At 54.1% G+C, this 14009-nt stretch overlaps 1 protein-coding gene across 1 annotated transcript; it reads left to right on the plus strand.

Annotated features, from left to right (window-relative positions):
• The first annotated feature begins 63 nt into the window (after positions 1-63).
• Prss16 (serine protease 16) lies at positions 64-5658 on the plus strand. The gene is made up of 11 exons (XM_004628477.2): positions 64-309; positions 847-946; positions 1029-1158; positions 1630-1753; positions 1836-1913; positions 1994-2041; positions 2420-2710; positions 3333-3474; positions 5013-5192; positions 5267-5412; positions 5498-5658. Exons 1-11 carry the CDS (start codon positions 64-66, stop codon positions 5567-5569), a joined length of 1557 nt encoding a protein of 518 aa, XP_004628534.1. The 3' UTR covers positions 5570-5658.
• The last annotated feature ends 8351 nt before the right edge of the window (positions 5659-14009 follow it).

Genomic DNA, 14009 nt, shown 5'->3' on the forward strand with positions numbered 1-14009 from the left:
AGACTTGGCCAGGCCGGCCTGGGATAAAGTTCCCAGAGCCCACAGGGACTGCACGTCAACAACATGGCTGGAGGCCCCTGGCTGCACACCCTGCTCCTGGCCTTGTTGAGCGGGCTCCCAGCTGAGGGGACATGGGCCAGCCTGACCCGCTTCGCCCCAGCCCGCCCAGCAGCCCTGCTCCTCCGGCGCCTGGGAGAGCACGTTCGGTGGCTGCGGGCCAGCACGGGCCCAGACTCAGGTGCCAGGGCAGGGTGGCTGCAGCAGCCGCTGGACCCCTTCAACTCATCCGACGGCCGCACCTTCCTGCAGGTGAGACCTAGGCTCCTGGCCCTTCCCTGTACCCCGGTGTCCCGGCCTGTCCATAGTCAGTGCCCTGTTCTCCCACTCTTTAGCTTGCCCTCGCTCTTCTATCCCACTGTCCCCTTGTCAGTTCCTCAATGTTTACTTCTCCCTTGCTGTGCTTCCTTGGACTCTCCCCACCGTCCTTCAGCTCACCCCTAACCCACCAGCTGGTCTGCACACTAGCAGAAGGCAACTGGAAACTGCTCCAGGATGAAAGGGCGAACTTGTTACACTGTGCCCTTCTATAGACACGGGCAAAGGTCAGTCCTCCTGGGCCCACTGGGCCCTAAATTCCCCAATCTTCAGGCACCCCTCAGTCTGGAACTGCAGAATGAGGACGCAGACCCAAAGGCCCTGGTTTTGCGGGAGGTCAGGGGAGAAAGGAGCGGACACTTCCACAAGCCACGCAACACTGCTCAGCTCATGGGAAAGACCTAGCAGGCTTGGGCTCAGGGTGTGGAGAGTGGTTGCCGCTGACCAGACCCTGCTTCCCTCCCTCTGCAGCGGTACTGGGTAAATGACCGGCACTGGGCTGGCCAGGACTCCCCTGTATTCCTGCACCTGGGGGGTGAAGGCAGCCTGGGCCCCCACTCTGTGATGACAGGTAAGAGTCAGGCAGCTGTATGTGCAACCCTGAGGCTGGAGGGTCCAGGCCTTGGACCCAGCTCATCCTGTGCTCAACACAGGGCACCCTGCAGCCCTGGCCCCAACCTGGGGCGCCCTGGTGGTAAGCCTGGAACATCGGTTCTACGGCCTCAGTGTACCTGTGGGGGGCCTGGGCCTGGCCCAGCTGCGCTACTTGTCCAGCCGTCATGCGTGAGTGTCCAGAAGCTGCACACCCGCGTGTGCCGCCACCCTCGCCTGCTCCCTTCACCCCTCTGGTCTGTCCACGCCTGCATCCCCACCAGCCAAGCCGGCTCCCAGCTGCTTAGGTAGAAGTGGGGTAGCCAGCAAGCCAGTGAGGAGGGGTGTCGGAGTCTTAGTCCTCCGTCTTCCTCTGGGCTCTCCACTCTCCCGGTATCTGGCTCGCCCTCTTAGGGGACCCCTCGTTCCCCTATCTCCCCCTGTCCCTCCTGCTTACCAACTCCTCCCTTTATTTGTCAACTTGTCTGCTAAACGGGCTGCGAAGTTGCTCCCTCTTGCCCGATCCCGGGCCGCGGGCTCTCCCGAGAGAGGGAGGGAGGGAGGGAGGCCGGTTCCCGGAGATCTAGCGCGAGCTCCGGAGGTGCGAAGTGGCGAGCGCGGGGACCCGGACTCCGCACCCCGACGACTGCCCCGCTTGCCCAGGCTGGCGGACGTGGCCTCGGCCCGCCTGGCACTATCGCGCCTTTTCAACGTGACCTCCGCCAGCGCCTGGGTCTGCTTCGGGGGCTCCTACGCCGGCGCCTTGGCAGCCTGGGCCCGGCTGAAGGTCCGGGGCGCCCTGGGAGGGAGGGTGTGGGTGCTCGGGGCCGTGTCCCCTCCCAGGGGACGTCACCCTCCGCTGCCCCCAGCTCCCGCACCTCGTCGCCGCCGCCGTGGCCTCCTCCGCCCCAGTGCGGGCCACGCTGGACTTCGCCGAGTACAACGCGGTACGTGCGGTGCGGCTCGAGGCCGGCGCAGCGGGGCCCTGCGCCCCTAAAACCCCTCTAACTTCCCCCCGTGAACCCAGGTGGTGTCGCGAAGCCTGGCGAGCGCGGTGGTCGGTGGGTCTCCCGAGGTAGGCAGCGGCCCTAACCCAGGAGACGAGGAGGGGGACAGGGTGATCTATCGGAGAAAGGACTGCTGACCCGAGGTTTCGGGGTGCAGAGACACCACGGAGTAGAATGGGCCAAAGCGGGCTGCGCCGGGCCCGGCGAGGCACCTGCTGGGCGGGGCCTGTGACGCGCCGGGAGGGTGGGGCAGGGGCGGTGGCTCTGGTGGGAGCGGCGTCCTGTGGGCGGGATCTGGGACCGAGGCTCAGACCCGGCGGTGCCTCGAGACCTGGAGGCGGGGCCAGACGGGGTAGTGCGGCGCCGGAGGCACGCCCTGAGCCCAGAAGCGGGCAGCAGGGCGGGGCGGGGCCTGGGAAGCGCACCCACGCTCGCCCCGCCCGCAGTGTCTGGCCGCCGTGTCCGCGGCCTTCGCCCAGGTGGAGCGGCGGCTGCGCGCGGGCGGGGCGGCTCGGGCGGCGCTGCGCTCCGAGCTGGGCGCCTGTGGGTCCCTGTCGCGCCCCGAGGACCGCGCGGAGTTGCTGGAAGCGCTGCAGGCCTTGGTCGGCGGCGCGGTGCAGTACGACGGGCAGGCGGGGGCGCCGCTCGGCGTGCGCCAGCTCTGCGGAGACCTGCTCAAGGGCGCGCGCAATGGCACCTACCCCGAGGCGTATTTCGGGCTGCGACTGGCAGCTCAGGTGAGCACGCTGCGGCCACGTGCACATGCACACGCTCCACGCGCACCACACACACACACACACACACACACACACACACGACCAGAGTTTTTGCTCCACTTCCTCTGCTGAGTTCAGGTGAGCAAGTAGCCCTTCTAAGTCAATTTTTCCATCTGTAAAATGGGCACAAAGCCCTCAGGGATGAGGTTCTTAGCTGTATTCCTTAGACATTATGAGTGTTACCTACGCTGCCTTTTTTCTCCGTCCTCTCCTCTGGGCCTGTAGAAGTGCCCATGTTCACCTTGCAGTTAAAGAACGAATGAAAAATGCAGCCTAGGCACCAGGCCCAAGCAGGCTTTGAGCCCAAGGTCACAATCCAGCTGTCATTCTCCAGCCCTAGTAGACTCTGGGTGGTTAGAGATGCTGTGCCTGTCATTTCACTTGACTCCTGGGAGATATGTGCTGAGCTGGCCCCAGTACAGAAAAGGAAGCTAGGCCTGTGCTCATCCCTGGCCCAAGGGCTGGCAGGTGATAAAGGGCCACCCTGCCTGACCACTCACTCCCCTCATCCTGGCTGGTGGGGACAGGCCCCTGGGCAGCTCCCTGGGGCAGAGGAGGAAATGTGTCCTCTCGCCGTTCCCAGGTGGCCATGCACAGCCTGGGACAGAGGTGTCTCAGCTCCTCCCGAGCACAGACCATCGCCCAGCTGCGGGCCACGGAGCCCCAGGTGTCTGGCGTGGGTGACCGGCAGTGGCTGTACCAGACGTGTACGGAGTTTGGCTTCTGTGAGTGACAGGCCTCGACCCCACCCTGCACACCTTTTGTGCCTGTGCAGGGAAGACACCTGCCTCAGGACAGCGACCCTGACTCCCAGGCTCGTGTAACCACATGTGCTGGGCCGGCGAGGTGAACAGCCGTGCACGTGTGCTCACACGAGTGTGTTCACACGAGGGCTTCCCGTGGAGGCATGTCTGTACCACCTCCTCCATTTTGGAGTCCCCTCTCCTTATCCACATAGTCTGTAGTAAGGCCCCCTCCTCTGTGCCTAACAAGCTCTGGCCCGCCCCACCCTCTCCTCTTTCCTCCACCTCCTCTTGATCTCCAGGGTCACTTCTCCTGTGGCCCCCTCTTCCACGCAGCACCCAGAGATGATCTTGCTTCTTTCCTCAGAATAATCCATGCCTTTCCCACGATTCGTGGTGAAGAGACCAGGAAATGCAGGCTGCATAGTTGAATCTGAATTTCCGAACACCAGCAGTGTTACTATAAAGGTGTCCCAAATACTGTATTGAGTGGCTTGTCTATCTGAATGGAGGTATCCTGTGTGTTTGTTAAATTTGGCCACCCTACCCTAAAGTTAAGCTCACAGTCCTTTCCAAGTCTTTGGACACTGAGGCTAGCGCCTTCCAGTAAAAATGTTCCCATTCTGGCTCCATTTTCTACCCAAACTCCTGCAACCTCAGGCAAGTCAGTTCCTTTCCTCCTCCTGGGTTTCCAAATCTGAAAATGAGACTAGAACAGAACTTCCCTCCCAGGGCACCTGGAGGATTGATGGGGGTAACAGATGTAGCCTGGTAAGAGTCAGAGGCACACAGGAAGTGCTGGTGGTGCTTGCTGCCCTTACACCAAGGCCTTAGGCATTTCGGCCCTCTTAGCGCCAGTCTTCTCAGCAGCAAAGGACGCTGTACTGTGCTTGGAGTCACCTTCCTCTGTGGTGCCGCAGTTTACTCCTTCACCACAAGATCCCGAGCCCCCACCCTCCGTCACCCTGGAGATCCGAGACAGTGGCTGGGGCCTTCCTTTCTGAACACAGCCGGCCTCTTAACACCCTGTCGTGCCATTTCCCTGCGTCCTGTAGCAGCGGAGCCTGTGACTTCTGGTTGCCCCTGTGCCAGCACCTGCTCACTTCACAGGTGGTACAGGAAGGAAGGATTAGCGTGAGGGGCGGGTTGGATGTGCCCTGATGGCACCAAGAGCTGTGACTGCGGCAGCAGATGCGTGGTCCCACGTGAGCACTGTCGCTCCCGAGGCTGCCCTCCTGCCTCCAGGCCTTGGCATGTCTTCTGCCCTCTATGCTCTCTCTTCCCACTGCTGGTTTGCGTCTCCTCCTGATTCTGCCCCTGAGTCCATGTTACTCCCTCTGGACCCCCTACATCTTGGCCGATGTTTTTCGTAGCCCATGACCCTGGCTGGCTTTCTGGGGAAGTCAGGGTGGAGACACTGTAAGGTCATCAATCTCATCTCCAGGGAGGACCATGGAAAGAGGGCCTGGGGGGGCAGGGCTGGCTCCTGTGTCCTCACTCACAGGTGTGTTCCTCCACAGATGTCACCTGCGAGGACCCTGAGTGTCCTTTCCCCCAGCTCCCAGCACTGCCCTCACACGTGGAGCTATGTGAGCAGGTGTTCGGGCTCTCAGCCTCATCCATAGCCCGTGCTGTGGCTCAGACGAATACTTACTATGGGGCTCAGGCCCCAGGAACCACCCGAGTGCTGTTTGTCAACGGTGAGCAACACCTTCGATCCAGCTGCAGGCTTCTCCCTAGTGCAGCCCAGCCCAACTCGAATCCCTGCCTGCAGGCGACATGGACCCTTGGCACGTGCTGAGCGTCACTCAGGCCTCCGGCCCCTCAGGGGCAGCCTTGCTCATCCCTGGGGCCTCCCACTGCGCAGACATGGCCCCCGAGAGGCCCTCCGACCCCATGAGCCTCCGCCAGGCTCGCCAGGTGAGGGAGAGGAGCCCCCTGCCGCGTGCTCCCCTAGTCTTCCTTCCTGGAGTGAGGCTGACTTGGAATTGTCCTCGCTTCACAGAGCATCTTGCAGCAGCTGCAGACCTGGCTTGGGCAGGTGAAAGAGGAGAGCCAGCAGGGGGGCCTGGCCTGAGCCACCCTAAACCAACGCCTGGGGTGTGGGGTTCCACTCCTGACCAGCATGTACCTTGCTTGTCTGCAGCCCCAACTCCGAAGTAAAGGTGCCTCATTGTGGGAAAGAGGGCGTGGACACTGGTGGTCTCTGAGTCCAGGGGCAGGGCTTTCCATGCTAAATGTCCAGGGCCCGTGGCTTCCTGTACTGGCCCTCACCACCACTTTCCCCAGGCCCTGCTGGGAGCTAGGAGGCCTGGCCCGGCCCGGCCCACCCTCTCTGCCTGCAGTTTTGATTGCCTTCGTTTGCTACCTCTGTGAGCACTCTTTCCCAGCCCAAACTGTTGTTCCTGTCTCTGATGCATCCGCTTCTCTATGGGTCTAGTGTCTCATCCCCCTGTACCCCCAGCTTGCTCTGCCCCAGGCCTCCACTGCCCTCGCTTTTTTTTTTTTTTAATTTATTTTATTATTTATTTAGTGTGTGTGTGTGTTTGTGTGTGTGTGTGTGTGTGTGGCCAGCTCAGCCCTCCAGGGGGCGGGGCTGGCTGGCATGTGGTGCTGGGGGATTGAACCGCAGTCCCTGTGCTTTGCTAAGCTTGTTCTAAGTAGGTGCTTTAGACCACTGAGCCATCTCACCAGCCCCTGCCCTTGCTTTTTGACTCAGGCATGTTCTCCTGGTGGCTGTCACCTCTCCTTCCCACTGTTTCCCTCCCTGAGTCTCTCCCAGTGTTCTGCTAGCTCCACATCCTTTTGCCCCTTCTGCCCACTCTGTGAGGCTGTATCAAGACCCCCCAGCTGGGGAAGCTGTGACACAGAAACGTACCTGGCCAGGGAATCCACGAGCAAGGGCTGACACCTGGCAAGGGCTCCACGCCTGCGTATGCTAAGAAACAGTGTGCTTGTGCCCACTGCAGCGCTTCCCTCCCTGCTTCCCTCCTCACTCGACAGACTCCAGCTCTTAGCCTCTTTTGCAAACGTATTTTCAGCTTGATCTCTGGCTGCGTTTGGGTTTGGCCCTAGGCCTGGCATTCTCAGCATCCCCACCTGAGCGCGGCAGAGAGTGGGTTATCCTGGCCTTTGGGGTCCACCGTGAGCCTGAGGTGGGCTTGGGCCTGATGTTTGCAGATAGCTGAGCCACCTCAACTTTGCCTCCACAGTCCACTGCAGATCACGCTGCTTTCTGTCCACATCGGAGCAGAGAAGGGCGGGAAGCTTTATGTGCTTCCTCCTGATGCTCCTGCTCCACGCTTGGTCCCCACTGTCCACTCTCCAAAGATGAGGCAGGCAGACTATGCTGTGCTCAGATCCGTGGCACACACTCAGTGCTGCCCACGCCGCCCCAAGGGCTATAGCCCTGAACACTCTGGCTTTCAGCTTTTCTCTAGGCTCACGTCCTGTCGCTCCCTGCCGCCAGCTGCCCACGTGGCCTCTTTCGGCTATGATATAAAACCTAAAGATGCTTCACACCCTGCCTTAGCTGTCCCCTCTCCCTAAAGAATTGTGCCTTCTTATTGTAGGCAGTGAGTTAGAAATAGCCCAAGCAGTCAGACAGGGCGAGGCCCTCAAAGGACCCAGTATGGAAGATGAGACACCTTGCAACTGGGGGAGGGATGGACACCAGATCTCAAAACAAAAGATTAAACAAATGCAGTTGCACAACCCCTAGGTATGGACATCAGGGACGGATATTCTAAACAGGTATCAATCACCTTGTAAGACCTAGGAAGAGTCACTTAACCCAGCCCCCTACGGGGAAATCTCCTGCTGTATATTCATGTCTGCTTGTTACATGACTTACTTCCCCCATTTGATCCCAATTTAATCAATTTTATGAGAGCAATTCTGCTTGTAACCTTATTGGTTGACCACAGTGTTTTCCCACTTCATGCCAACCTAGCAAGATCCCATGTTTACCATCTTAGATCTGACTCACCTCATGGTTTTGTTCTATAAAAATCCCTAGAAAGGAATGTTCTTAGCAACCCACTGAGGCCACCTTCTGTCCCTCTCTCACACAGAAGTTTTCTTTCCCTTATTAAATATATTCAGCTCTTTTGGTGGTGCAAACCTGTAATCCCAGCACTTGAGAGACTGAGGCAGGAGGATCTTTGCAAGTTGGAGACCAACCTGGGCTACAAAGTGAGCTCAAGCCAGCCTCAACTGTGTAGTAAGACCCTGTCTGGAAAAGACACATAAATAAATAAATAAATATTTAAAATATAAATCTTCTGCTCTTAACCTCCATTGTTCCTAACCTTCATTTGTCAGTTTTAGAAAACATGAACTCATTCCAGGCATCTTTCAGGTTAGAAATTTCTTTCCCCTGTATCACTCTCATGGCCTTCCAGTGAAGTCTAGAGGCCTGCCCAGACTGCCATCACGCGCTGCCAGGATTGCTGTCTTGTTTTTTACAAGCACTATCTGAGATGTCTCTGGCCTTTCATGTCTCTGGCTCTGCCCCCTGCACTAGCATGGAAGGGACAGGGCCACTGGGTCCATACCCCATGGGCGCTTGCGCTTCACACTAAGCAGTGCCTACGGGAGCTGCTGTCCTGAGCACTGGGCCTGGGGGACGGCGAGGTCCAGACACCCCCAGCAGCATGCAGCTGCGTGCAGCACCTGGCACCCAAACCTGAAAGCCCAGGCTCACTGAAGTGCACAGCAGGGGTCTCTCCAGGTGGCCGCCTCTGGGGGAGCTCCAGGACCCGGGACAGTGTGGTCGGCGTCAGCACCCAGACGCTAACCCACTGAGGCAGCCGGACACCAGGCTCAGGTGATGCACTTTCTGGCCATCCCCCGTCCCAGTGCCCATGTGTAAGGAAAGCCTTTTCAGTGGATGCTCCTGGAACGATTGGATGGGACCGGGCGAGGCCCTGGCTGCGCCCGTCACTCTGCACACAGCTGTGAACCTCAGCCGCCAGCGTGAAGAACGCGAAATGAGAAAACGTCTTCATGCGGTTGCACTAGGAAAGCTTTTTTTTGGAGAGGACAAAATAGAATATAATACTTAAAGACATGAACTAGAGCTTACCAAAGTTAAAATCAACTCTTTAAAAAATACTAAGAAATAAAAAGACTGGCAAGAAACTGAGAGGAAACAGGTATAGTACATGTATATGACAAAGGACTGTGTCCAGATTATACAAAGTGCTGTAGGCACCTGAGTTAGATATTTTTTTTCCAGAACCAGGCATTGAACTCAGGCCCTTGCACTGGTCAGGCAAGCACTTATTCTACTGAGCCATCTCCCCAGCTCTAGGTAAAAATATTATAGACAGTCGGACAGAACTAGGCCCTCAAGGAGCTAGTATGGAAGACAAGACAACCCTGCGACTGTGGGAGAGATGGGTACTCCCTCTGTGCTTCAGACTTCAAGATAAAAGTACAAACAAATGCAGTCACACACTTATCTAGGGATGGGCATCAGGGACTGATATTCTCTATTTTTTAATGTATTTTTTAATTTATTTAATACAGGTTCTCACTACACAGATCCAACTCATAGTGATCCTTCCTATTTTTCAGCCTCCCAAGCATTGGGATTACAAGCACATGCCACCAAGCCCACTCTCAGTTGCCCTCTCAATGCGCCCTGGGGGTGTGGCCCTGCATGGTATGCTGGGATCGAACCCCTGCATCTGCCTAAGCAGGCACTTTAATTCGCTGAGCTATCTGGCCAACCCTTGATATTCTAGATAGGTATCAGTCACCTTGGGTAGGAGTCCACTCCAGTTTCTCCTCTCGTTCCAAGAAGTTAATATTTGTAATCCCAAAGATACATTATTGGAATTCCAACAAGTTAATTCCAGTCTACCACTCCCAGTACAACCCATGGCAAAAGTAAAGACACTGAAACATATTTATAATTATTGGGGAGTCAGGGGCCCTAAATCCAGCCATGAAGATGGCTTTTGGGAACAAAGAGAGTGACCCAGGGCCATATCCGGGTTTTAATTAGTGGAGAAGGAGGAGTGGTTTGAAGAAGAGAATTATGGGAAGTAGGTGAGCACTGTGAGCTGGGCTAGATAGGTGCCCTGCATTTACCTCGGTCATAGGCAGAAAGGATATGCAGAGAAAGTAATCTGCTTTATGCTATTGAAATAATATCTGATGTTTTGGGGGTCAGGTGCTTCAGCTTTGATGTAGTCTTTCAAGCCTCAGAAAGTCATAGCCTCTGTCTCGAGGCTCGATCCCAGCTTTCAGCACGGAGCATTGGCTGTTCGTCCTGTCTCAACCCAGCTCATGTTAAAGAGCAGCAGGTACAGGTTACCAAGGAAACACTCACGCTACCTGCAAAGACTACCACCAGCACCTCAGCTAGACCAATACACATTGCTTAAGGCCAATTGAAGGATAAACAGAAGTCCTAAACAGCTCTGTACAGAACAATACGAGGAAATAGGGTCAGGCTCAGCCAAAATGGAGACAATGAGGTGATCCTCCACAGCCTTGAAAAAGCCAGAGTCACTGACCCAATCCCTGCAGCAAAAGCCCCTGTACTGTATTCCTGTCCTCTTGCTACCTGGTTTTCTTTCCCATTTGATCCTGACTTAATCAAATTTACCTAAGCAATTAATCTTATTAGTGGACCATAATTTTGTCCCACCTCATATGTGAGTTCTCATGTTTTCAACCTTAGACCTGCTCACCTTGTGGTTTTGCTCTATAAAATCCCAGAAAAGGCAGTCCTTGGCAACGCAGTAGAGTCTCCTTCTGTCCCTCTTGTGGACAGAGATTTCTTTCCCCCAATAAATACTTTGCTCTTAATCTCCGTGCCAGGTTTTATTGGCAGCGATGGTGGCCGTGATGGCGGTGGCAGCGCAGCAGAGAAGCAGAAAGATAAAGCGGTGTGGGGGGCTTTATTAACTCTGAAGATATGGATGAGGTTGAGGGCAGGTAGACGGAGACCTCTGGCCTGAGGCTGGAGGCTGAGACGGGATGGACTTTCGCCAGCAGGGGCGGAGTGTGAGGGGCAGGTCCAGGGACACGGGCGCTGACTGGGGGCTGCCTCTCGAGCACAGAAAGGTGAGAGGAAGCTGTGTCCAGGGCTGAGTGGGGAGGAGGAGGAGGACGTGGTCACAGGCAAGAGAGGCTGCTGTTCTGGGGATTCAGCCACGTGGATCAGGGCCGCTGTGCTCCGGCCGGACCCCATCACTCTGTTGTTCCTAAAATTCATTTTTTGGTTTTATTGAACACAAACTCATCCCAGGTATCTTTCAGACTGGGAATTTCACTCCCCTATACAAAAGGACTTCCTGACCTTAATCATAAAGAAAGGCTATTAACAAGTAGGCCAGATATTTGAGGAACCATTTCAATTTATTTTTTTTTAATTTTATTTATTTATGTATGTGTGTGTGGCCAGATCAGCCCACCAGGGGCGGGGCTGGCTGGCATGTGGTGCTGGGGGATTGAACCGCGGTCCCTGTGCTTTGCTAAGCTTGTTCTAAGTAGGTGCTTTAGACCACTGAGCCATCTCACCAGCCCCCCCATTTCAATTTAATAAACAAATGGCATTATAAATAAATGCATGAAAACAGAAAATGTAAATAAAACAACATTAAATACTATACTCTATCTCCCGAAAGATTACAGCAAGCAGACAAAACCTCTGACAAGTTCCAGTGGTGAAGAGGGAGACCACCCACCACCACCTTTGCTGAAGGGGAAAGCAGGGGCTGCAGGGCTGCCTGAGGCCGCGTGGATCTGTCAGACCGGAGAGGTGGAAGGCTGCCCCTCCCTGGTTTGTGTGCAGCCCCCTTCCCAAAACAAGGCCAGCTGAGGCCTGTTACTATTGAGTTATGAAGCTCTGTTCCTTGCTAATCATTTCCATTTTCTTGAACCCAGGCTTGGTGATTGCTACATTGTGTGTGTGTGTGTGTGTGTGTGTGTGTGTGTGTGTGTGTGTTTCCAGAACCGGGGATTGAACTCAGGTCCTCGTGCTTGCCAGGCCAGCTCTTAGTCTACTGAGCCATCTCCCCTGCCCCACTACAATGTGTTTTACTAATAAAAAACAGGGCTTTCTAGGGAAGTGCTTGTTCTACTGAGCCATTTCCCTGGCCCTAAGAATTTTTTTTTTCTTGTTTGGTATGCGGGATTGAATTTAGGACCTTCTGCTTGCCAGGCAGGTACTTTATGCTGCTGAGCTATCTCCTGGGCTCTAACAGGGCTTTCTAGATGCCCACGGCTCTTGTCCACTTGAGATGGGTGTCCTCTCGTCCCCCTTGCTTGGAAATTTGTCTTTTTCTTTTATTCCTTTTTTTTTTTTTGGAGGTACCAGGGATTGAACTCAGGACCCTGCGCTCACCAGGCAAGCACTTATTCTACTGAGCTATTTCCCTGGCCCTCCTTTTATTCCTCAGGTACCCCCAAGGTCAGGTCGCAGGCTGGCTTCTGCACCACAGCCAGCATGCCTTGTGCTAGGCAATCTCCCAAGATACTGAAGTCATGCATCTGTGATAAGATCCTATGCTTATTACAACTTTGTTCACAGTAGCTAAAAACAGGGAACAATACAAAGGTATATGAGCAGACAAGTGGGAAACAAAGGTGTGGTATACTTATAAAAAACATGCTACTTAGCAGTAACAAAAAGTGAATTACTGGCAAGGGCAAAGTCAAGTAAATCTCCAAATTACTATGCTGAGCAAAAACAGCCAGACACAGACTCGGCCAAGTAGAGACAGAAATAATGTCGTGGGTGTTGTAACTCAAAAATGAGGCAGGCTCGAAAAGAAAAGAAACGCTTTATTTTAGCTGGTACCCAGCAGCAGACACCCCGGCAAGATGCTGAGGTGCGTGCCGGGAGGATGAGCGAAGTGGGTATTTAAGCCAATAAACCACAAAGGCTGACGTCAAGGGTTCATCTAGGGGCTGCAGTTGAAAAAGTACCTGTTTCTAATGAACAGTAACAGGTGCAGTGGTGGGTACAGTTTGTAGCTGGGAACGAGGGCGAGATCAGGGCATTGGGATGGAACTAGATTCAGGTGCGCACAAAGGCCAGCGCGAGAAAGGCCCAACTGCAGGTTCTCAAGTAGAGAAGGGGGCACAGTGGGAACTTACAGCATTTAGGATGGCGCATCAGAACAAGATGGCGGCGCATATGTCAGGTTATAACAGTGAATAAAGTTACAGTGGAAGCATACAGAGTTACAAAACTGGAATCAATTTCACAGGTTATAACATTCCCCACTGGTTTTATTGGGGTGAGTCAAATCTTTGGCTCATGAGAAAGTGGTCTCGGTGAGCGACAGTTGCTCATATCCTTGAGACTTGAAAACTAACATTTTAACTGTCTGAATTTTATCTTGAATATAAGAAACAAGTCTGCTAATCACACAAGGGCCAAGTAACACACCCCAGTAACATTAGGAGAGGGCCAGCCATGGCAGACAAAAGAGTTGTCAGCCAAGAGGAGAATGAACACCATCTTTGAGACCGATTTTGACCTGATAGTCTTTCTTTTTTTTTCTTTCTTTTTTTTTTTTTTTTGCGGAACCGGGGATTGAATTCAGGCCCTTGTGCTTGCCAGGCAAGCACTTATTCTACTGAGCCATCTCCCTGGCCCCCTCATAGTCTTTCTTGTTCTCTTTCTTGTAACCTTTTTCTGAGGATTGACATGTTTTCTTGAGTCACTCCTGAGTGATTGGCATGTAGACAGCAAGTTTCTCCCAAAGCCAAGCAAAGTCCTCCTTCTTTAAGGAAGAGAAGATCTAAGCCTCTCCGCTTCTGTAGAACCATTTCAGCAAGTGAACTAAGGGATTCTTCTAATTTAGATACCGAGTTTTCTAGGTTAGCTAGGTCTTAATCGATTAAAGCACTAAGTTGCTTATAATTTAAATCTCTGACTATTAGGCTAGATGTTCCAATTCCAGTGGAACCAGCCAGTCCCAGTCCCAGCAAGACTGGTATCAACACAGGGTTAGCCCTTTTTGAGCGAGACAGGGGTGAGGCCAGCTCCTGGTAAGGGAAGATGTGTGACCTTCCGCTTTCTCCTGAGTACCAGTAAACCTGGGGCAGGACGTGAACTAGTACGCATAGTTCGTGATGTTTGGTAAAAGTCTGAAGCATAGCACAGGGAGTAATACGAGAGGTACAGGCAAACCAAGTTCCAGTTGGAGCAACAAGGTGCTGATTAGCGGGGTAGGTGAAGTTCAGAATGGAGCTGGAAAGGGAGTGATTACAAAGGGCTTTATATGGGGAAGAAATTAGGGGGTACCTGGCAGAATAGATGCAAGTACCAGGGTGTCCATTAACATTTCCTAATGTGAGTAAAGGCTTTTGTCCCCACCAGCAGGTGGGATTATCAGCAGAGGAATTTTGGATGTCCCTGCCTATTGTGGCTCGTAAAGGGGCGCCAGAATAAAAAGGTGGATGTGGGGGAAGACAAAGCCAGCAATCAGCAGTCAGGTTGGGATTGCTCAAGTTAAGGTATTGATACGTAATGTCAAGAGGTAGGAAGG

The sequence above is a fragment of the Octodon degus genome, unplaced genomic scaffold, assembly GCF_000260255.1.
Source record: "Octodon degus isolate 3935 unplaced genomic scaffold, OctDeg1.0 scaffold00023, whole genome shotgun sequence".
In the NCBI taxonomy this organism is placed as follows: domain Eukaryota; kingdom Metazoa; phylum Chordata; class Mammalia; order Rodentia; family Octodontidae; genus Octodon; species Octodon degus.